This window comes from Dasypus novemcinctus, chromosome 3 (assembly GCF_030445035.2).
Source record: "Dasypus novemcinctus isolate mDasNov1 chromosome 3, mDasNov1.1.hap2, whole genome shotgun sequence".
Lineage (NCBI taxonomy): Eukaryota > Metazoa > Chordata > Mammalia > Cingulata > Dasypodidae > Dasypus > Dasypus novemcinctus.
This window is the reverse complement of record NC_080675.1, coordinates 33824090-33844215: the sequence shown is the minus strand read 5'-3', so window position 1 is coordinate 33844215 and position 20126 is coordinate 33824090. Positions and strand designations below refer to the sequence as shown.

The 20126-nt window shown below is 35.4% G+C and overlaps 1 protein-coding gene across 3 annotated transcripts in view; it reads left to right on the top strand.

The window, feature by feature from the left end:
* YLPM1 (YLP motif containing 1) overlaps nt 1-20126 on the top strand; it is a 78469-nt gene that overhangs the window by 55075 nt on the left and 3268 nt on the right. Inside the window, exons 7-19 of one of the 3 annotated variants that reach the window (XR_011648303.1) lie at nt 1153-1573; nt 1686-1778; nt 1993-2188; nt 2668-2786; nt 4245-4399; nt 4956-5018; nt 5321-5440; nt 5665-5841; nt 5930-6013; nt 6396-6479; nt 8457-8537; nt 8926-11682; nt 16695-16825. Coding sequence is in view for 1 of the 3 variants with exons in the window: in XM_004455161.5 (XP_004455218.2) it covers nt 1153-1573; nt 1686-1778; nt 1993-2188; nt 2668-2786; nt 4245-4399; nt 4956-5018; nt 5321-5440; nt 5665-5841; nt 5930-6013; nt 6396-6479; nt 8457-8537; nt 11631-11682; nt 16695-16825 (1776 nt within the window). In the remaining 2 variants the exon portion in view is untranslated. The remainder of the gene's footprint in view (nt 1-1152; nt 1574-1685; nt 1779-1992; nt 2189-2667; nt 2787-4244; nt 4400-4955; nt 5019-5320; nt 5441-5664; nt 5842-5929; nt 6014-6395; nt 6480-8456; nt 8538-8925; nt 11683-16694; nt 16826-20126) is intronic. The other 2 variants (XM_004455161.5, XR_011648304.1) reach the window with 2 other exon arrangements.

Here is a 20126-nt window from a genome sequence, read left to right as displayed (position 1 = left end):
TAGTAATATGTCTATTCCAGTCCTTTGCCCATTTTTCAAATTGGGTAGTCTTCTTATTGAATTGTTAAGAAGTATAGGTACATGTCCTATATCAGATATGTTACTTGCAAATATTTTCCCCTCTGTGTCACTTGTCTTTTCTTTATTTTAATGGGTTTTTTTGGTTGTTTTTTTTTTTTTAATTTCTCTCCCATTCCCCCTTGCCCCCCAGTTGTCTGCTTTCTGTGTCCATTCATTGTGTGTTCTTCTGTGTCTGCTTATATTCTTGTCAGCGGCACCAGAAATCTGTGTCTCTTTTTGTTGTGTTATCTTGCTGTGTCAGCCCTCCATGTGCGCAGCCCACTCCTGGGCAGGCTGCACTTTTTTCATGCAGGGTGGCTCTACTTATGGGGCATACTTCTTGTACGTTGGGCTCCCTTATGCGAGGACACTTCTGTATGGCACGGCACTCCTTGCGTGCATCAGCACTGTGTGTGGGCCAGCTTCACCACATGGGTCAGGAGGCCCTGGATTTGAACCTTGGACTTCCCGTATAGTAGGCGGATGTTCTATCCATTGAGCCAAATCCACTTCCCATTAATGGTGTTTTTTGAAGCAAAAAGGTTTGAATTTTAAATGAGCCCAATTTATAAACTTTTTCTTTTATTTTTCTTTTTTAAAGATTTATTTATTTCTCTCCCCTTCTCTTCCCCCCCGGCTGTCTGTTCTCTGTGTCTGTTTGCTGCATGTTCTTCTTTGTCTGCTTCTGTTGTTGTCAGCAGCATGGGAATCTGTGTCTCTTTTTGTTGTGTCAGCTCTCCGTGTGTGCGGCGCCATTCCTGGGCAGGCTGCACTTACTTTCATGCTGGGCGGCTCTCCTTACAGGGTATACTCCTTGCGCATGGGGCTCCCCTACGCGGGGGGGCACCCCTGCTTGGCACAGCACTCCCTGCATGCATCAGCACTGCATGTGGGCCAGCTCCACACGGGTCAGGGAGGCCTGGGGTTTGAACCGCGGACCTCCCATGTGGTAGACGGACGCCCTAAACACTGGGCCAAGTCCGCTTCCCATCAACTTTTTCTTTTATGGCTCAAAAATCAGATTTTAATTTCCACTGATCTGTGAAAAAATCATGATATGCTTTCCACTAAGTCATTTACTCTGTTCTCTAGCCTCCAGGGCCATATAGACCACCCCCTCCTATGGGTAAGCCACCAGGTTCAATTGTAAGACCATCTGCTCCACCGGCAAGATCGTCTGTTCCTGTGACTAGGCCACCTGTCCCAATACCACCGCCACCACCCCCTCCTCCTCCTCCTCCACCACCTCCTCCAGTGATAAAGTCACAAACCTCTGCTGTGGAACAGGAACGCTGGGATGAAGATTCTTTCTATGGACTCTGGGATACAAATGATGATCAAGGACTGAATTCAGAATTTAAGTCAGAAACTGCAACAATTCCATCTGTTCCATTGCTACCACCCCCACCTGTTCACACATCCATTCCCCCTCCTGGCCCACTGCCTATGGGTATGCCACCAATGTCCAAACCACCGCCAGTGCAGCAGACTGTTGACTATGGTCACGGCCGAGGTGAGTAATGGTGGTAAACTCATATTTGGGATTCTAGAGGAACTCTTACTTCAGCTTTGGTTTCTTTAAGCTTCACTTCTAATAGCATTTTATCCTTGGTTTTGTTTATCAGATTTATCTACTAATAAAGTTGAGCAGATACCCTATGGAGAAAGAATAACTCTGCGCCCAGATCCATTACCTGACAGATCAACATTTGAGACAGGTAAATAGTCCTCCCAGAGATCAGTATTTTTAACCTTTTAGGACCTAATTATCATGATTTTCATTTTGTGAGATTACCTGGATCTCTCTTTGATAGTGCTAAAGATACTTAAGTTGAGTTTAGGGCAGCAATTTATAAAGTTAGATTTGTACTTTTCTACTTTTATTTCAGAGAGAGGGATAGACTTCTTACATTGTACAAATTGTTTTTGTAGAGCATGCAGGCCAACGTGATCGTTATGATAGAGACAGAGACCGTGAGCAGTATTTTGATCGTCAAAGTAACGTCACAGCAGATCATCGAGATTTTAAAAGGGATCGGGATACACATAGGGACCGAGACCGAGAGCGTGGCATTATTGACTATGACCGGGACCGATTTGACAGAGAACGCCGACCGCGAGATGATAGGTATGCTATGAAAAATATCTCTGCTAGGTGTGCAAATTACCATATACTTAAGATCAGCAAAAGTCAGTGTACCTAATGGAAATTTAGTATATGATATATTCCTTTCATCCATGTGTGTATATAATTTGTAGACAGAAGAGCAGTTTTGGACCAGTTTTCAGGAAAGTGTGAGCTTGAGTTTTTCCAGCTTGAATTCCAGAGAATTAAATGGGAGATAGAAATGGCCAGAAGGGAAAGGAAGTAGTATTGTCAATAGAGGTGCAGTACTTACTGATTTGTAGGTGAGGATTTCTTTTTGCAATTCCTGAGCTTTTTACATGTGTGTATACATAGCAGATATAAGTGGAAAAGCAAAATCAAGATAGAATGTACTGTCTATGTACAGTATTCATAGAGAACACTGGGCAAATAATATTGTTGCATTGCAAAGCAGAGACCTCCATTTATTTTTTATTTCTACTTCCTGTTACACCTCCTAGGACTCAGTCATACCGAGACAAAAAAGATCATTCCTCATCCAGAAGAGGAGGATTTGATAGGCCATCCTATGATCGGAAGTCTGACCGAACAGCCTATGAAGGACCGTCCATGTTTGGAGGTAGAGCAGCGCCTTTTTAATGATAAGTGTATTGAGAATGTACACATTGGCAGATGCTTTTCATCATAACTTTGAATTTAAACTTTCAGAGTAAAATCCATTGACAGATTTCTCAGAGATGGGAGCATTATCATTGAAAAATACAATGTAATTAATAAAACAAATTGCTTTTTTATATTATAAAAGAAATTTTGGAGGGGAAAAAAACCACTATCCCCTCACTCACCATACTTTAACTATTATAATTTTATGTATTTACTCTCATTCTCTATTCATAGACACATTTATGAATTTATAATAAAAATATCAATAAGTTCTGTATTGTGCTTGTTCCAGCCAGTTGATGGTAGTGCCATAACCTTTTTTCCATACAGAAACCTGTTATATTAATGGTTCTTTGGTGTTTCATTGAATAGACAGAATATAAAACCCTCTTTGTTGGACATTGTATTAGTCAGCCAAAGGGGTGCTGATGCAACATACCAGAAATCTATTGGCTTTTATAAAGGGTATTTATTTGGGGTAGAAGCTTACATTTATCAGGTCATAAACCATAAGTTACTCCCCTTACCAAAGTCTATTGCCACAGGTTGGAGAAAGATGGATGCTGATGTTCAGCCTTCCTCTTCCTCTTAAGGTTCCATGGTCCCAGCTTCTTCTAATCAGCTGTAGGCTGGGATAAGTCTTGTCTCTCTCATGGCTCTCATTTCTCTACGGGCTCAGCTGCTCTGCTCTCTCCTGTGTTTACTTCCTGGGCTCCAGCTCAAAACTCTCACTGCCCTTCTCTGCTGTGCGCTTCCTCTGTGAGTTGCCACCCACCAAGGGGGCACAGACTCAGTGTCCTACTGATGTGGCCCAATCAAAAGCCTTAATCATTATTTAATCAAGTAAAAGTAAAACCTCTGAATCAATCTCATGCCCAAAGGGACAGACCAGTTCACAAACACAATCTAATATCTATTTTTGGAATTCATAAACAATATCAAACTGCTACAGATATTTAGGTTGCTTTTGTGTTTATCATTGCTATAATTTATACTTAAACTAGAAATGTCATACTTATTTATAGGAACAAGCTTTCCTTAGTAACTCTTGTTCTTAAAACTTTAGTGCAGAATTTGTATAACAGTCTGTATCAGTCATATTTAGGATTATCCTGCAAAGTATGTATTATTGTTCTATGTGCTATTGCTTTATGACTACATTTAATATAGATAATGATAAATTCAGTATTTTACAGAACCTTCTTTTGTTGGCCTAAAATCCTATAGAAATCTTTTCATTTTCTTGATTTCAATAGCTTTACATTACCTTAAACTTTTTCTAAATAGGGTTAAAAGTGGCCTCCAAATCATTAGACTTGGTCTGAATTAAATTACCTTAGGATGAGTGGAGAGTGTTAAAATTTTAAATAATTGTTATATAAATAGTAATTTTGTTCAACTGTTGGAATTCCAGGAGAGCGAAGAACTTACCCTGAGGAACGAATGCCTCTGCCAGCTCCTTCACTAAGCCACCAGCCACCCCCAGCTCCACGGGTTGAGAAGAAGCCTGAATCTAAGAATGTAGATGATATTCTGAAACCACCCGGCCGAGAGAGTAGGCCTGAGAGAGTGAGTCCTATGAAGTTAACTAGATTTCTTACAAATTAGAAGCTTGATAAGAGATCTTTTAAATATCCTGAACACAAAGCCCCTACTTTTCTGTAATATAGTACTAATATCAGATTCAAGGCATCTTATCATCTCCAAATCATCATACAATTGAAATCTCATAATTTGCCTACCCTATTGAATATTTTAAGAAGGTAGATCTTAATTGCTTGGCAAAAAAGTTGTTGAAAATTTTAAAAATTAAGTCATTGGAGCTCAATTGCCTTTTGAAGAGGGGAGAAGTAGCTTTGGTTTTATGGTATGTGGGACAAAAAGAGAAATAGGAGATTTGATATTTTAGGCTTATTTTCCTAGTGCCCTCCAACTATATATATTCTTAAATTTGTCTCATATTTCAAAATAATTAAACTCTATTTGAATAAACTGGCACCTGGAGGTTTCAGCTAGATATTTTAATTCATACATCTAGAGTTGATAGAGCATTATTAACTATAAGATCTCGTTGCAAAAAAAAAAAAATTCCTCTGAGTGACTTTTTTTGTCCATTGTGTTTCAGATTGTTGTTATAATGAGAGGATTGCCTGGGAGTGGAAAGACACATGTTGCAAAACTTATTCGAGTGAGTATGAGAAAGCCAAATAAGCAGTTGCTTTTGTTAGCCACTTGTCTTCTTAGCAGCGTGATACCAGTATAGGTGCCTCCCATATGGTCCATTCTAGTTGGCCCATGCAGTAGATGCTGCCCTTTATAAACTTTTGTTTGACAGAGACATATTTTTTTGCCTTGGATTGATTTGAAACCCTCAGAAGGTTATATCTTATTTAGCCAGGAGAGGGAAGTTTGATATAACCATTCATTAATTTAGCTCATTAATCAACTTAGGTTAATTGTCTTTAACTTCCTTGACTATATGATTCTTAGGATAAGGAGGTAGAATTTGGAGGACCTGCACCCAGAGTTCTAAGTCTTGATGATTATTTCATCACTGAAGTGGAAAAAGAAGAGAAAGATCCAGATTCCGGAAAGAAAGTGAAAAAGAAGGTATGGTATAGTCCCCTCAGTTTACATCCTCTTTTGTTAATGGTATTTAAAGGAAAACATATCGCAAGAGAGATGTCACTTTTTTGAAGATAAGAAAAACCTTTCTTTTTTCTGAACACAGATGTTAGTACTCAGTATGAGAGAAAGACTATGAAGTCATCTCTATCCAAATGCTAACCATTTTTTGCTTTTGCTAACTCCGGATTTCTTTTGGGGGATTTTAGGTAATGGAATATGAATATGAAGCTGAGATGGAGGAGACCTACCGCACCAGCATGTTCAAAACCTTCAAAAAGACTCTGGATGATGGATTTTTCCCCTTCATCATCCTAGATGCCATCAATGATAGAGTTAGACATTTTGACCAGTTTTGGAGTGCTGCAAAAACCAAGGGTTTTGAGGTATAAACTTAAAAGAACTTTAAAGCACTTTGAGTTGTCCTTTAAGTGTTATTATTTGTTTGCCTAATCTGCATTCATTCTTTCTCAGGTGTATTTGGCTGAAATGAGTGCAGATAACCAGACTTGTGGCAAGAGAAATATTCATGGAAGAAAGCTTAAAGAAATAAACAAGGTGATTTTTCAGAAACATGGAACAGTGATGTATCCTGAACTTCATTTTGTCCATAGCACCATTTTGTGTAGAAATTCTCATTTATCCCATTTTCTTTCAGAATATCTTTTCTACCTATTTAATAAAGATTCCTTTTCCTTAGTATATAAGTGAAAGATACAGTGTAGCTGTTCCTAGAACTGGTCTGTTAGACTTCACAGTATTAGTTAAATTTGCCTTAGATGCTCACTTGGTCTTTGAGTAATTTTTAGAGATAACTTGACCTCTTTTTTTTTTTTTTTTTTTTTTTATAATTTTTTTTATTTTTTATTGACTTTGTAATAATATTACATTAAAAATATATATGTGAGGTCCCAACTTGACCTCTTGAATCTGTCAATAGATGGCTGATCACTGGGAAACTGCACCTCGTCATATGATGCGTCTGGACATTCGTTCTTTGCTGCAAGATGCTGCTATTGAAGAGGTAAGTGCCCTTTGATTTGAATGCAATGCAAAAGTAACTTTTTCCACCTTTTGACTCAAATATTTTAAACTTACAGAAAAGTTGCATGAATAATACAATGAACACTTGAACACCTTTCATCAAGATTCACCAGTTGTTAATATTTTGCCTTTTCTCTGTACTAGGTACATATACATTATGATGATGATGATGATTACTTATTAGCATTATTATTGTGGAACCATTTGAGAGTTAAGTTGCAGATCTCATAACTTTTTTACCTGTAGATACTTCAGGTATCTCCTAAGAACAAGGAAGTTCTCTTATAAAACCAGAAGTCAATTATCAAATTCAGGAAATTTAATATTGATATAATACTATATTATGTAATATAAACTTCCAAAATTAAATTTCCTAAATTCTCTCATAAACAGTCCGTATTCAGATTTCACCAATGTCTCCAATATGCTTTATAGAAATTTTTATTTAATCTAGGATATAACCCTTTAATCTAAAACAGTTTCTCAGCCTCTTTTCATTGTCATGAAAGGCAAAGAATGTTTGAAAAGTGTAGGCCATTTGTTTCATAGAATGCCCCTCAATTCAAGTTTGACGTTGTTTCTACATGATTAGATTTAGGTTGAACATTACCAGGAATACTACCTAAGTAATATTGTGTCCTCAGTGCATCACATCAGGAGCCATATGGTGTCAGTTTATCTCATTATTGGTGGTTTAAATATTGGTCACTTGCAGTAGTGTCTCCCAGATTTTTCTATTATCAAGGTACCTCTTTTCCTGTGTAACAAGTAATCTGCTGACAGATACTTTGAGGCTGTTTAAATATACCATTCCCAACAAATTCACCACCAGTAATTCTTCCTTGTTTCAATTACTAATTTGGTGGAAGCTTATCTTTATCATGGAAAGGAGAAATTTTGTATTTTAATAAGTTGTGTACTTCTGTATCCTTTGACTACCTCCTCACATTGTTGTCATTGTTGCCATTGTTTTTTTTACCTCCTTGCCACTCTTCAACCATTTCCTTTTGGCTTCTGCCCCCACCGTTCTCCAGAAACTCCCACCAATGATTTACATGATAATATTTCTTTCCTTGACCTTATTTTCATTCTGCACAATCTACACTGATAATCTTTTTAGTAATTTTAATTGCCACTTATATGCCCTTAATATTAAATTGTAAAGACTGGAGTAAATTATGTCAGTCTCTTAACAATAATTATATCTGAGTGGAGGAATCATGAGTGATTTTGTGATTCTTCTTTCTACCTTTATTTTCTAAATTCTCTACAGAAAAACATGTATTACCTTAGTACACCTCCAACTCAGTATATCTAAAATGTAATTCATCCAAACCTGTTCTTTCAGTATTCACAAATTTAATAGCTCTTAACTGCCAATCAGTCACTTGGTTACTGAAACAAGCAGTCTGGAGTTATCCTTGATGCTTCATTCCCCCTTATTCTGGTATGTAACCTTACCCCACTACCATTTAGTCAGTCTACAAGTTTTGCCAATTTTACCTTATCAGTACTTTTCTAATTCATGTATTCTCTGTTCCCATTGCTGTCATTCTGAGTTTTCTAAGCTACTATCATCTTACTGTGCACTATACTTTCTCATGTTTTGAATTTTGAATTATTTAAATATTTTACTTAATTGAAAGAATAATTTTTAAAAGTATTAAAAAGAAATCCTAGTAAGCCATAGGCATTCAAAACAGGAGAACATCTACTTAGAGTAAAGCCATTATACTGAATTCCATTGGGAGTTATAAAGGTAGATATCTCGAGAAAACTAAAGGCAGAAGTATTGTTCTCTCTTTTACTACCTCTGTTTCGAACTTTAGGGTTTTCAAAAGACAGTGAATCTGCTGTCTTACTTTTGGAAACTGTGCTCACTGGAGATCTCAGGGAGTCAATATTTTCTTAAGTTAACTCAGTCTTTCTTTTTTTTTTAATTTTTGGGGTGGTGTAGGTAGAGATGGAAGATTTTGATGCAAATATTGAAGAACAGAAAGAAGAAAAGAAAGATGCAGAGGAAGAGGAAAGCGAACTGGTAGGAGACAGAACAACCACTTTGAACAAAGTGTCTCTTTATTAAAAATCTTAAGAATGTGTTTTAAATTCAGATCTGTGGTCAGATTATTACTGTTTTGAATATTCATCTTAATGATAAAAAATTTCCTTACTCATCTTCAAGAAGACTTTTGGATACTTCTTATTTTTCCCCAAACCAAAAGATCCCTGTACTGTTGTTGAAAGAAAATTTTAAGAGTACTGAGAAACTTACCCTTGTAAGTTTCTGGTCTTTTTTGGTGGGTGGTTTTAGGGGAATTTACCTTACCAAGAAAATTGATTACATATGAAAGGACATTCTTACATTCCAGTAGGTATGTGGTGCAGTTTACCCAACATATGTATAATTGTCTCTTCTTTGCTACAAGACCTCAGAATTGACTTTCTTTCAACTGATGCAGAAGAACTGTTACTGAATTGAGAAGGCAGAGGGTTCCCACTTACTGCTGGATTTGTTCTTCTGCATTTATCCTTTTAATTGTTGGGGAAATTATTTGACTGTGTAGGCAATGGATTTTGCACAGGTTGATTAGAGGTTTACATAGGATGAGTTCAAAGTTCCCTTGTACCTACTGTATATGCTTTTTATATCACACTTTTGTAGAGATGTTTGCCTTGCCCTGTCATTGAAGAATACGCGACCTATAGAGTTATGTTGACTTTTCAGTGTTTGCTAATGAGGTACAGAGACCTGCAAGTGTTGCTTCTTAAAGTATTCAGTTTATATAATACCTCAGCCCTTGCTGAAGCTGCTTCTCATACTCTTCTGAAAATGTACAAAGTGAGATCTCTTAATTCCTAACCCCTAAAGTATACACTGGTCTCATCAAACCCATGTGATATAGAGGGCTCTTGATAAAACTGTGTGTTTATATAGATGTGGTGTTAACCGCTACATGCCTAGATTGCAAATGTGGATTAAAAAATAAGCTTTAAAGTTAATGGCATTTGAGTCTCAGTATGTTTTTTGTTTTTGTTTTTGTTTTTAATAAATTCCATTTTTCTTAATTAAGTTGTATTTTGACATATATGAACTAAAATGTAGGCAGGAAATTCACTTAAAGGTCCATGCTGTTCTGGAATATAGCTAATGACCTCTTTAACTACTTGCAGTGTATGTACTAGAAAGTGATCATGTGAGAGTCTATAAAATTTTAGCTTTCTGAAGCTCCGTCTTCCTTTTGTAGAGATTTCACTTGAGGATATGGTTCATAACATCAGACTTTTCATTGAATGTCCTATTATTTTTAAAAGTAAAACACTCTTTAATACTGTATTTTTACGTTAGAGACATGTCAAGGGAGCCTTAAAACTCTACCCTGCTGGACTATCTATTTCCAAATGGCCTACTATTTCACATGAGCAGTGGAAAGATGATAAAGTTTTTATCAGGGTGGTTCCAGCAGGGGGAAATTAATATACTTGTTTTGCCTATCTTTTTGTTATAAAACTTCTCTTAACCCATTCAAAGATGCAGAATCCAGATCTTCTACTGTTGGGGTCTATTCCAAGAGTAAAAGATTCTTGGAGAATTTTAACCAAAGGGTCAAAAGCAAGTATCATGTCATTCAGACCATTTTAATGGAATTCTTGGTAAAGTGCATTTTCTACTCTGCATTGATTAAAATAACGGGGTGAAATCCAAACTTTTCTTGGTTAAGTTTCTTTTTGGTGGATCATTGGTATGATATTTGCCCTCTTTAGTGTTTCAATGAACCTAGTAGATATGATTCAGCTTATAAGTATATTATTCTAGTGATGCTTAATGTTTTCAGATGAATTTTGAGATGTAATTCATATACATTTTATCGGTACTTACCTTTTAGCACCATCACTTCAGCAAAGCTTTATCTTGGTTTCTTCTAAAAATGTATTGAAAAAGATGGTATAATTTAAAACCTGAAATGCTATCTAGTAAGTTGAAATTGAATTATTTGTTCTGGCTTAAAGATTAGAAATGTATAAAATCTGTAGGTTTCCTGGAAGGATGATACTCTAGTAAACTCTCACACAGAAGCTATTGTCATGAAGTCTTCAAAATACTTCCCAACATACTTGTGTGTCAGTCTGTTCTATGAACTTAAACATTCCCAACAATAGAGAGTCTTAAAAGAAGATGCTGACACCTTTGATGAATCAGTCCAATATAATAAGTCCTAATATTAAAGTTTCTGTATATTAGGGACCAATAGAAGAGAGTTCAGATGAAGGAAAAGGGGAGCCATGATAAATTACAAGGAAAAAGCATACATTTGCTAAGTAAATAACTTGAAAGGATTACTACATAGTTAAATAGATACAATGGGAAATTTGAAAATCTTATGAGAGTTTGAAAAAAGACCATCCTGTCATTTTTTAAAATATAAGATGTAAGTTGCCTGTGGAGATACCTGGTTTTTCATTTAATAGGAAACGTAGTTTTTAAAAACATCAGAAACAATAACCTAGTTTCCACCTGATGAAAGAGAAGTGGCTCTGAAGTTGAGTCAGTCAAATTAATTTTTTTAAGATCTAACTGGTAAATGGATTGAGTCTTTTAAAAATGAGGTTGAACTTTGTAGTTGGTTTCAGCGATACCAGGTTTTCTCCTTTCTTTTGAGTATTTAAAATAATAGTGGAATATAAAGTAACTGTTTTGCAGAACACTTTTTGGATTTCAGGGATATCATTTGAGAATAGCAATTGCATTTAGAAAATAACCTAGCTAGTATTATAAATCCTATACTATTCTGAATCATATTTCTATGAGTCCAGTAACTACCTGTACATTCTTATATTTGCTAAACAGCTGTTGTTCAGACTACATTTGTGAGTCCTGAGCTGTAGCTGCCTCAAAGCGCCTTCATGATACTATTCTGAAGTGGCTACTCTAAAATCTGGGCAGTCAAGTTTGGTGAATTAGGTAATTCAGTTTCTTCAAAGATAATGAGACTGTGCTTTCCCTAAGGATATGTTTATAACTAGTGAGTGGAAACTGAATCCATTCCCAGTTTTAATGCTTTTCCAGTCAAAAGTGATATGCATGTATGTATCTCTTTCTAACCCTTCGAGCTTCTCTCTGTGTACAATTTAGGGTTACATTCCGAAAAGCAAATGGGAGATGGACACATCTGAGGCAAAGCTAGGTGGGTATTTCATTTTTCCTGTTTTTATAAATGATACCTCGTGGTAATGGTAATAGATCTTTCTGCTGTAAAAAGAGCAAATTTCCCAAAATCTCTGCTTAAAACCAAGATTTTTGGCCTACCTTACATTCTCCAGTCTATTTTGCTAGCTTCTGGCTTAACTGTAGTGTAGTTACCTGTTGTGACAGAGAGTGAAAAAAGTATTAAAAGCAAACAAAAAACCTACCTTCAATGCTGTTTTTTGAGTAAGTTTTTAAAGTAAATGGAAATATATGGTAAATTTAGTAACGAAATAATTTCACTTCTAAAATCCATTTTTTATATAAATCAAAGAAATGTTGGTGCTGATAAGATTTCTAATTTTTTAAAGACTAACTGTGGTCCAAAGTTGAACCTGATGATGCATATTTTGGATAATAATAATAAATGTTAAAGTCAGAAATAATTAAAAGGCAAATTATTTGCCTTGTATAATAAAGAGTTTCTGGGTAGGGAATAGGTAACTATAAAAATCCTAGTAGTTTTTGAGGAGTCTGCTTTGTAAGATTCCATTTAAATTTTCCTTCAAGTTCTCTGTAGTGTAGTGACAGATTACGAGGTAAATCTGGTTAAAGTGATTGTCTAAATAAAAAATTGGAGTTGCTTAATTTGAGGTTATCTGTCAAGCAGAAAATCATTTGTATCCAATGGATTTTCCTCCATTATTTCATGATGATAATACAAAATAGTTTTTCAGTTAATTTTTTACTCATTTAAAGAGAACTCCTTAAGATACTGATTAAAGTATATTAATAAAAATCTAGGAAAATGTGGTAAGGACTTTCTGAGAAGATTGGGCTTACTAATATATGAAGTATAACTGTCAATCTCTGCATTTCTCTTCCTGGTATGCTGTTACTCCAAAACAGAAATAACCATTTAAATATCTTAAATTTGTAGAATAAATTTGAATCATTTAGTGGTTTCACTACTAGGCCATTGTCTGTGTTTTTTACTTGGGAGGGGTGCATTTTACATACAATTGAAATGGGCTATGCTTTTTGCCCAACTGATAATGTTAACAGTTTATGTTGACCAGGTCCTACATTAAAAGATATTTCTTGGTTAGGTGTTGGGTTGTAAAGTTAACCGAGTGTATGCTATGTGACAATTATATGTGTTTACTGAGACCTTCTTCTACTATTCTTCCTTCTGTGGAACATCTTAATAATATACAACTGTCTTCTTCCCTAGACCTATAAAGCACTTATAAGTATTTAAATGCAATTAAATATGTAGGAGGATAATCAATCACAAGTGATTTTTAGACCTTATTTTGACATAAGCTTTTGTCTGTATTAAGATCTGTGCTTTTAAATTAATCTGTAAGACTATAAGATCATTTTTCTCTTTTCTGGTTCTCTAAATAGTGATTATCTCTTGGGGCAAAGATAAAGGTAGACAAGATGATTGTAAAAGTGATAGATATTTTAGCTAAGCATATAATCTTCAGAGACTTTCTGAAATATATGATCTGGGATAATACTTTTTGAAACTTGCATTAGTCCATTTTCTACTTTTCTTTTATGGTTTCTAAAGAGAAGGGAAAATGGAATTTAGTTTAATATGGTATTAAACTTGGTATTGATTTCTGGAGTAAATTCTGATCTACCATTTGCTTCTCAAAAAACATGTTTCATATAAATTCAGCCAATTTTAAAGGCAGAAAGTTAAGACACTGAATTCCAGGAATGGTTTTATTTAATAAACCACTTCAGTTAACTTCAGTTAAAAGTACTGAAGATCCGGTACTGGATCTAGAAATAAATTCTAACATGTTTTCAGTTGGGTTTTTGTTTGTTTTTAATGAGAGTGATGGTACTTTGTATAATAATTTTCATCTTGCACCTCTGTACTATCTTGAGAATGAATCCACTTATGGAGGAAGGCAAATTGAATGTGGACATTCTTGGAAGTGTTTATTTCTTTGAGGCTGATCCATGGAGCCAACAGAAAGAAAATTCTCTAAAATATGAGGATTTTGCAGCTAAGAATTAGCCTATTTTGCTTTTCTTATAAAATAGCAAATTTAATTTGTTTGATTACCAGATACTGTTTATTTTTCTGAGTACTTTATTGATATTCTTAAATTATTTTTGGTAACATCATTATGTGGGGTTGAAACATACTAAATTTTAGCATTGTCACACGTTGAGCCAGAAGAAGAGCTGAATCTAAAACTGAGAAATTTTATTCACAAATGGGTCTGTCAATGAGAAAATACTTAATGAGTCTGTCAGGTAGCTGGTTAAATCTCTTTGCTCACTTCTTGATCTGTGCTCATTAGGTACAATATAAAGTTCAACCTGCGTTTTGACTGTTAAATTGGAAGTTGTATAATATTAGAACAATTCAGAACAGGCCTGCATTTCCCCTGGTCTCAGTGTAGTAGAGTTGTTGAAGGCTGCCTGTGGCCCACCTTCGGTGACACCTGGCTGGCTCCTGCCCAGCTGGGACACTGGCATCCTAATATAAGGGTCGATCTTACATGTCACAACAGATGCTGGGATTCAGCTTCAAAACTACTTAAATTCCAACGACATGATTTTAGTTTCTCAAACTGTGAGGACTGGAATATTTGCTGCTGCTAGCATCCTAATTTTGGTTTTCCACATCAAATACTTTTGCTTTTCTCATCTCAGTGTCATTTGCCTGTGCTCATGAGTTGTAATGTAATGGCCTTTTACATGTCAGACAGATTCATCTCTTCCCAGATGAAGTGTAATTATTATTTGTATAGGCAAATAGCCCTAGTATGTTCCCTTGAACAGATTTTTGGAAATATCATTTATGTTTTGAAAATACATAGATGCATCTGAAAAATTTTTCTGTTGTGTGATAATGATAAATACTGTTTCGAAGATGTGAAAATCTGTGGCCTGCCAAGTTGGATATTTAAAACTTCATTTTCATGTTAAAACTACATCTTTTGAAACTCAGACCTCTGAAAATTACTAGTATGAGTGTACTGGACATCAGTCTTCCTTTTTAATTAACACTCCAGATTCCTCTTCCCTCACCTTGTGCCCTACATCTGTGCATTTGGGTTTCCAAGATGCTGTGTGGAATAGGTGTGAGCCTTTCTTCAACCCCAACAAGAAAATGTTAAATAAGTTGTGCACAATAAAATTTCTAATTAAACATTTTAAACAAGAGTGCTTTATACTAGAAATACATGCTCTTCTGAACTTCATGTTGCAAATATGGAGCTCCTGATCTGTAACTCCTGTCATATACCAAATATATGAGGAAAAGTTCTTTTAGTTTAATCCTGTCCTTTTTGCATTGCTGCCTAACCATGGTCTATTCGTGGAATTGAAATACAAAATTTTTCCTTTGAAATATGTTAATGGCAAAGCTGATCTTATTAAGTATGAAAATCCTTTGAGGTTTATTTAATAATGAGTGTGTTGGAACTTTCTACTCTTCTGGTAATACTGTACACTGTTGAACTGAGAACAGTTTAATTGTGGGGCTTTGTTAGTTTTCTAATATCATGTGACCTTGTGCAGTCAAGGGGTCACTTCTTTAAGATCCTGTGTGATATATGGCCTGTCATGTACAAGCAGATAGAGCTATTTGGTACAGCATGTGATTTATAATTGAGATTAAACACTGTTTTATTTTGAATCCTTCCATGTTAAAATTTTGCCAAAATGAGTTGATACAAGTTTTCTTGAGTTTTGTAAAGTTACAGTAGTTTGCCTTACTGATTTTTCAATTGTATTGCTTTGGGATGGTGGTGGGGAGGTGGTTAGGAAATAAAAGGTTTGCCAAGTATGCAAAATCTTACTGGTGTTTGAACCCATATGGTATAAGTTAGGATATGTGGATATATGTGAAACTTTCCTGTCTGAGGTATAACCTTCGCTCCTGTCACTGCTTCCAATGCACTTCTCTTTTTATATCAAGTTATTTGCAACCTGGAGCCTAAAATGATTCTATTTATATATACTCTGTACAATGTATTGAGTTCCAAAAGTGTGGTTATTGCATTTCTAAACTTTTTAGGCCTTCCTTTTAATCTGTTTAATAATAGTATGTTTCTGTAACTTCTGATGATTCAAAACTTCAGTGCTTCAAGGTAGCTAAAATATATATATATAACTTATTCCACAGATTATTCAAAATGAATATTAACAACCAATAAAAAAAGCAACACATTTTCATTGCGTGTACTTCTTAAAAACACTTAAGCTCATAGCTCGTAATTTCTGAATCAGCAATCCCTGTTCATTTAATTGATTATACTTTTAGGCCCTTCGAAACCTTAGCCCTCTCAAATTGAGGGTTCAGGAAGAAAATTCAGATCTGGTCATTTAGGCTGAGTAGCCCTTAGCCTCAGAATGGTCAACAGTACAACCAAAGAGAGTGGTGATCTTGTACAGTCACCTTATTCATAAACATTAACTCATGGTGAATCCCTCTCATAGCTGCCAAAATTCCAGTATTCTTGTTTAATAGAAACTGTTCATCTAAAACGTTCTTAAACATTAGCTTGGCTCTTTGTATTCTTAGTACTACCTGCTTTTCATATGACACAGTATCACACATGACTGCAAGTTAAATGGATAGTGTTAATACTGTTTAAAAAGAAAAAAGAGTGGAAGAAATTGACCTTAGAAAAGCCCAACTTTGCATTTTCCTTCAGAACATGCGAGCTGAAGTGTTGTGATCTGGTGGAGGGGGAGCCAAGGAGGCCGGGAGAAAAGTGTCTTTTCTTGCTTTTGCCCATATTTGTTACTTAAACCAGCATCATAATGGCTTCCAGTATGATCACTAAATAAACTATGGAAATGGCACAGAACTCGGTATTACTTCAATCAAGAAGATAACTTGGATCTGCAGTGGTGCTGCTCTCAAAAATGTGGATGTGTCCTCTGAAAGTGTTCCAGCTTTCTTTTCCCTTGTTTGTGTGTTTTGTACAAACTCACACTCTTCCTTAATGCTACGGCTCTGTGTTTGTCCCTCAGACAAGTTGGATGGCTTGAGGACTGGTACAAAAAGGAAACGTGACTGGGAGGCGATTGCCAGCAGAATGGAGGATTATCTTCAGCTCCCTGATGATTATGATACTCGTGCTTCTGAGCCTGGGAAGAAGAGGGTAAGAGACCTTGTCAATAACTGCCAACTCATAAAGGACCCATTTAGGCATTGGTTTTAGAAAGTTATAGGCAGAAAATCATGTGAACACTCTTTTTAGAGGGATTTAGGGGGAGCAGGTGTAGCTCAGTGGTTGAGCGCTTGCTTCACATGTACAAGGTCCTGGGTTCAATCCCTGGTACCTCCTTAAAAAAAAGTGATTTAGTTTATACTATATCATACTCCAGATACTATATCTGATACTATACTGTATCTTTAGTATACACTATATATACTGACACTAAAAGAGGAGTCAGACCTTATAAATGATCAGATCAACATGTGCAAATAACTTAAAAATATGGAGAACAAGACCTCACATGGCCAGCTTTTTGACAGTCTTACAAGAGTTGGGAGTGACCACTTGTGTGCCCTTTTGTCATGGCATGAAGAGCCAGATTCATAATAGGGTATTGAGGAGATTCTGCAGGACTTCTTAATGGATTAGATGTGAATGTAATCAAGGGTGACTTCTAGCAGTTCTGACCATTAGCACTCCATGTATGTGGTACCATTTACTGAGATAGAGAATATTGAAGAGTCACAGGTTTGAGAGTGAAAAATAAGTTCTGTTTGGGACCAAATAAATAAATTTAAGTAAAGATGCCAAATTTACTGTTGAATTTACTGGTTACGAAACTCATGGGAGAGATTAGGCTGAAATAATAAATTTGGAAGTTCTTAATATGTCAATAGTATTTAAAATCTTGGAACTGAATGTCTTGCCCAAGGACAAAGTATAAGTAGAAAAAAAGAATAATAAAAATAGGACTCAGGACTCCAAAATTTAAAAGTTCAGATAGAGGCAAGTGTTTCAAGAAGGAAAGAGCAGTCAGTTGTTAAATGATGCAGAGAAGACAATTAAGTTGAGTACAGGGAAATGGCCATTTAAATTGGCAATATGGAGATGGTTGATTATAGCTTTCATTGAGAGATAAGCAACAGAATTCAGTTTGGAATAGATTGAAGAATGAATAGAAAATGAAGTGCAGACAGCAAATGTAGACAACTGTTTGGAGAACTTTTGCTATGAAAGGGAGCAAAGAAATGGAACCAGGATGTTGGATGGGTCTTCCACACAGATGTTGTATTCAATTAAAGTGATAAACCTATCTATCCTTTAAAATAAACTTAAAGGGATCGTATTTTATATATATATGTAAAGTAAATCATGTTTTTTATATGTGTATATCTACATACACACTGTTCTGCAGAAGTTTTTTTTCAGCCAGTCTGTCTCAATTTTTCTATTAAGTATATACAAGATCTACCGATTCTTTTTAAGTGGCTGCCTAGTGTATCATTTTTGGGATGTACCATCATTTATTTAACCAGTCCCTTGTTGACGGATGCTTATGTTATTTCCATTTTATTGCTAATATAAATAACTGGTGAGTGTCATGGTGCATATGTCTTGGCATATTTTGGCAAGTATATCCCTGACTGTGAGCTTTTAGCACTAAAGCTGCAGGGTCATAGTTTTTATCATTCTGATCGATAATATAAAATTGTTTTCCAAACAGATTGCACCTATTTATACATCACATGTAAGTCCATGCCTATTTTACACACTTGAACCAGCAATGGTATTATCAAAATTTTAAGCCTTTTGCCAATCTGATAGGTGAGGAAAAAAAGGTATCTCATTTTGCATTTTTTAAATTAAGAATAAGATTGAGTATCATTTCTTTATATTTTTCTATGAATTTCTTCAGTGCTTGAATATTAAAAGAATATCTTTAAAAATTTTATTGTGGTAACATATACAATATAACATTTCCCATCTTAACCACTTTGAAATATACAATTCGGTGATATTAATTACATTCACAATGTTGTGCTACTATTGCGACCATCCATTACCAAACTTTTCTACTACCCCAAACCGAAACTCTATACTCATAAACAGTAACTCCCCATTGTCCCTCCTCCCACTTCCATCCCTAGTAACCTATAATCTTTCTGTCTCTTTGAATTTGCATAGTTATTTCATGTAAGTGAGTTATATAATATTTTCCTTTTGTGTCTTATTTCATTCATCATGATGTCTTCAAAGTTCATCTATTTTGTAGCATGTATTAGAACTTCATTTTTATGACTGAATAATATATTCCATTGTATGTATATACCACATTTTGTTTATCCATCCATGTTGATGGACTTGGGTTGTTCTTACCGTTTAGCTATTGTGAATATGCTGCTATGAACTTTCGTGTGCAAATGTCTATTCAAGTCCATGCTTTCAGTTCTATATAGCTAGAAATGGGATTGCCAAGTCATTTGGTAATTCTATCCATAACTTTCTGAAGAACCTCCAAAGTGTTCTACAGTGGCTGTTCCTCTTTTTCTGCATCTTCACCAACACTTACTTTCTGTTTTTGTTTTTTTTTAATAATAGCCATCCTAGAGGTTGTGAAGTGTTATCTCATTGTTGTTTTGATTTGCAAAATTGCTAATGGCTAATGCTATTGAGCATCTTTTCATGTGCTTATTGGCCAATCATATATCTTTGCAGAAACATCTATTCAGGTCCTTTACCTGTTTTTAAATTGGGTTGTTTGTCTTTTTGCAACTGAGTTGTAGGACTTCTTTATATATTCTGGATTCTAAACCCTTATCAGATGTATGGTTTCCAAATATTTTCTCACAGTCTGTAGGATGTCTTTTCACTTAAAAGAACATTTTATTCTAAGAACATAAATAAGCCAGTAAAACTTCATTACAGTGGGTACCATTGCAAAGATTTCTGGGTTTCAAAGTCCTTCAAATACTGCAGATGGTCTGTAAGCCCACACTCATCTATGTGGCTTGAAGAGATGGGTAAGGGAGGTCTAACAAGTGGCCCTCCCCATGTGCCCAGCTCTACCCAGGGAATACTTGTATTGATATCTCTTATTTCAGTTTTAAGGTTGGGGCTTTAAATAGCAGTGGCTCTAATTTGGGAATAATAACCCAGTATGGATCTGTTATCAGTGAATAATCTAGGATGAAATATTTTTTTCAGGTTTATTTTTCTCATATAACTATCACTCTCTTCAATAAGGAATATGCGACCCCATGCAATTTTCTTTGTAAGTTGGGTTGGATGAAGACAGCTGAGCTGTATGTTTCCTAGATTTTTAGTTTTAAGGTCCTGGAGCCTGGGATTGAACCTGAGACCTTTTATGTAGGAAGCCAGTGTTTAACCACTGAGCCACATCACCTCCCCTGAGTTGGTTTTTTGTTTGTTTGTTTGCTTGTTTTTGTTTTGTTTTGTGTTTAGG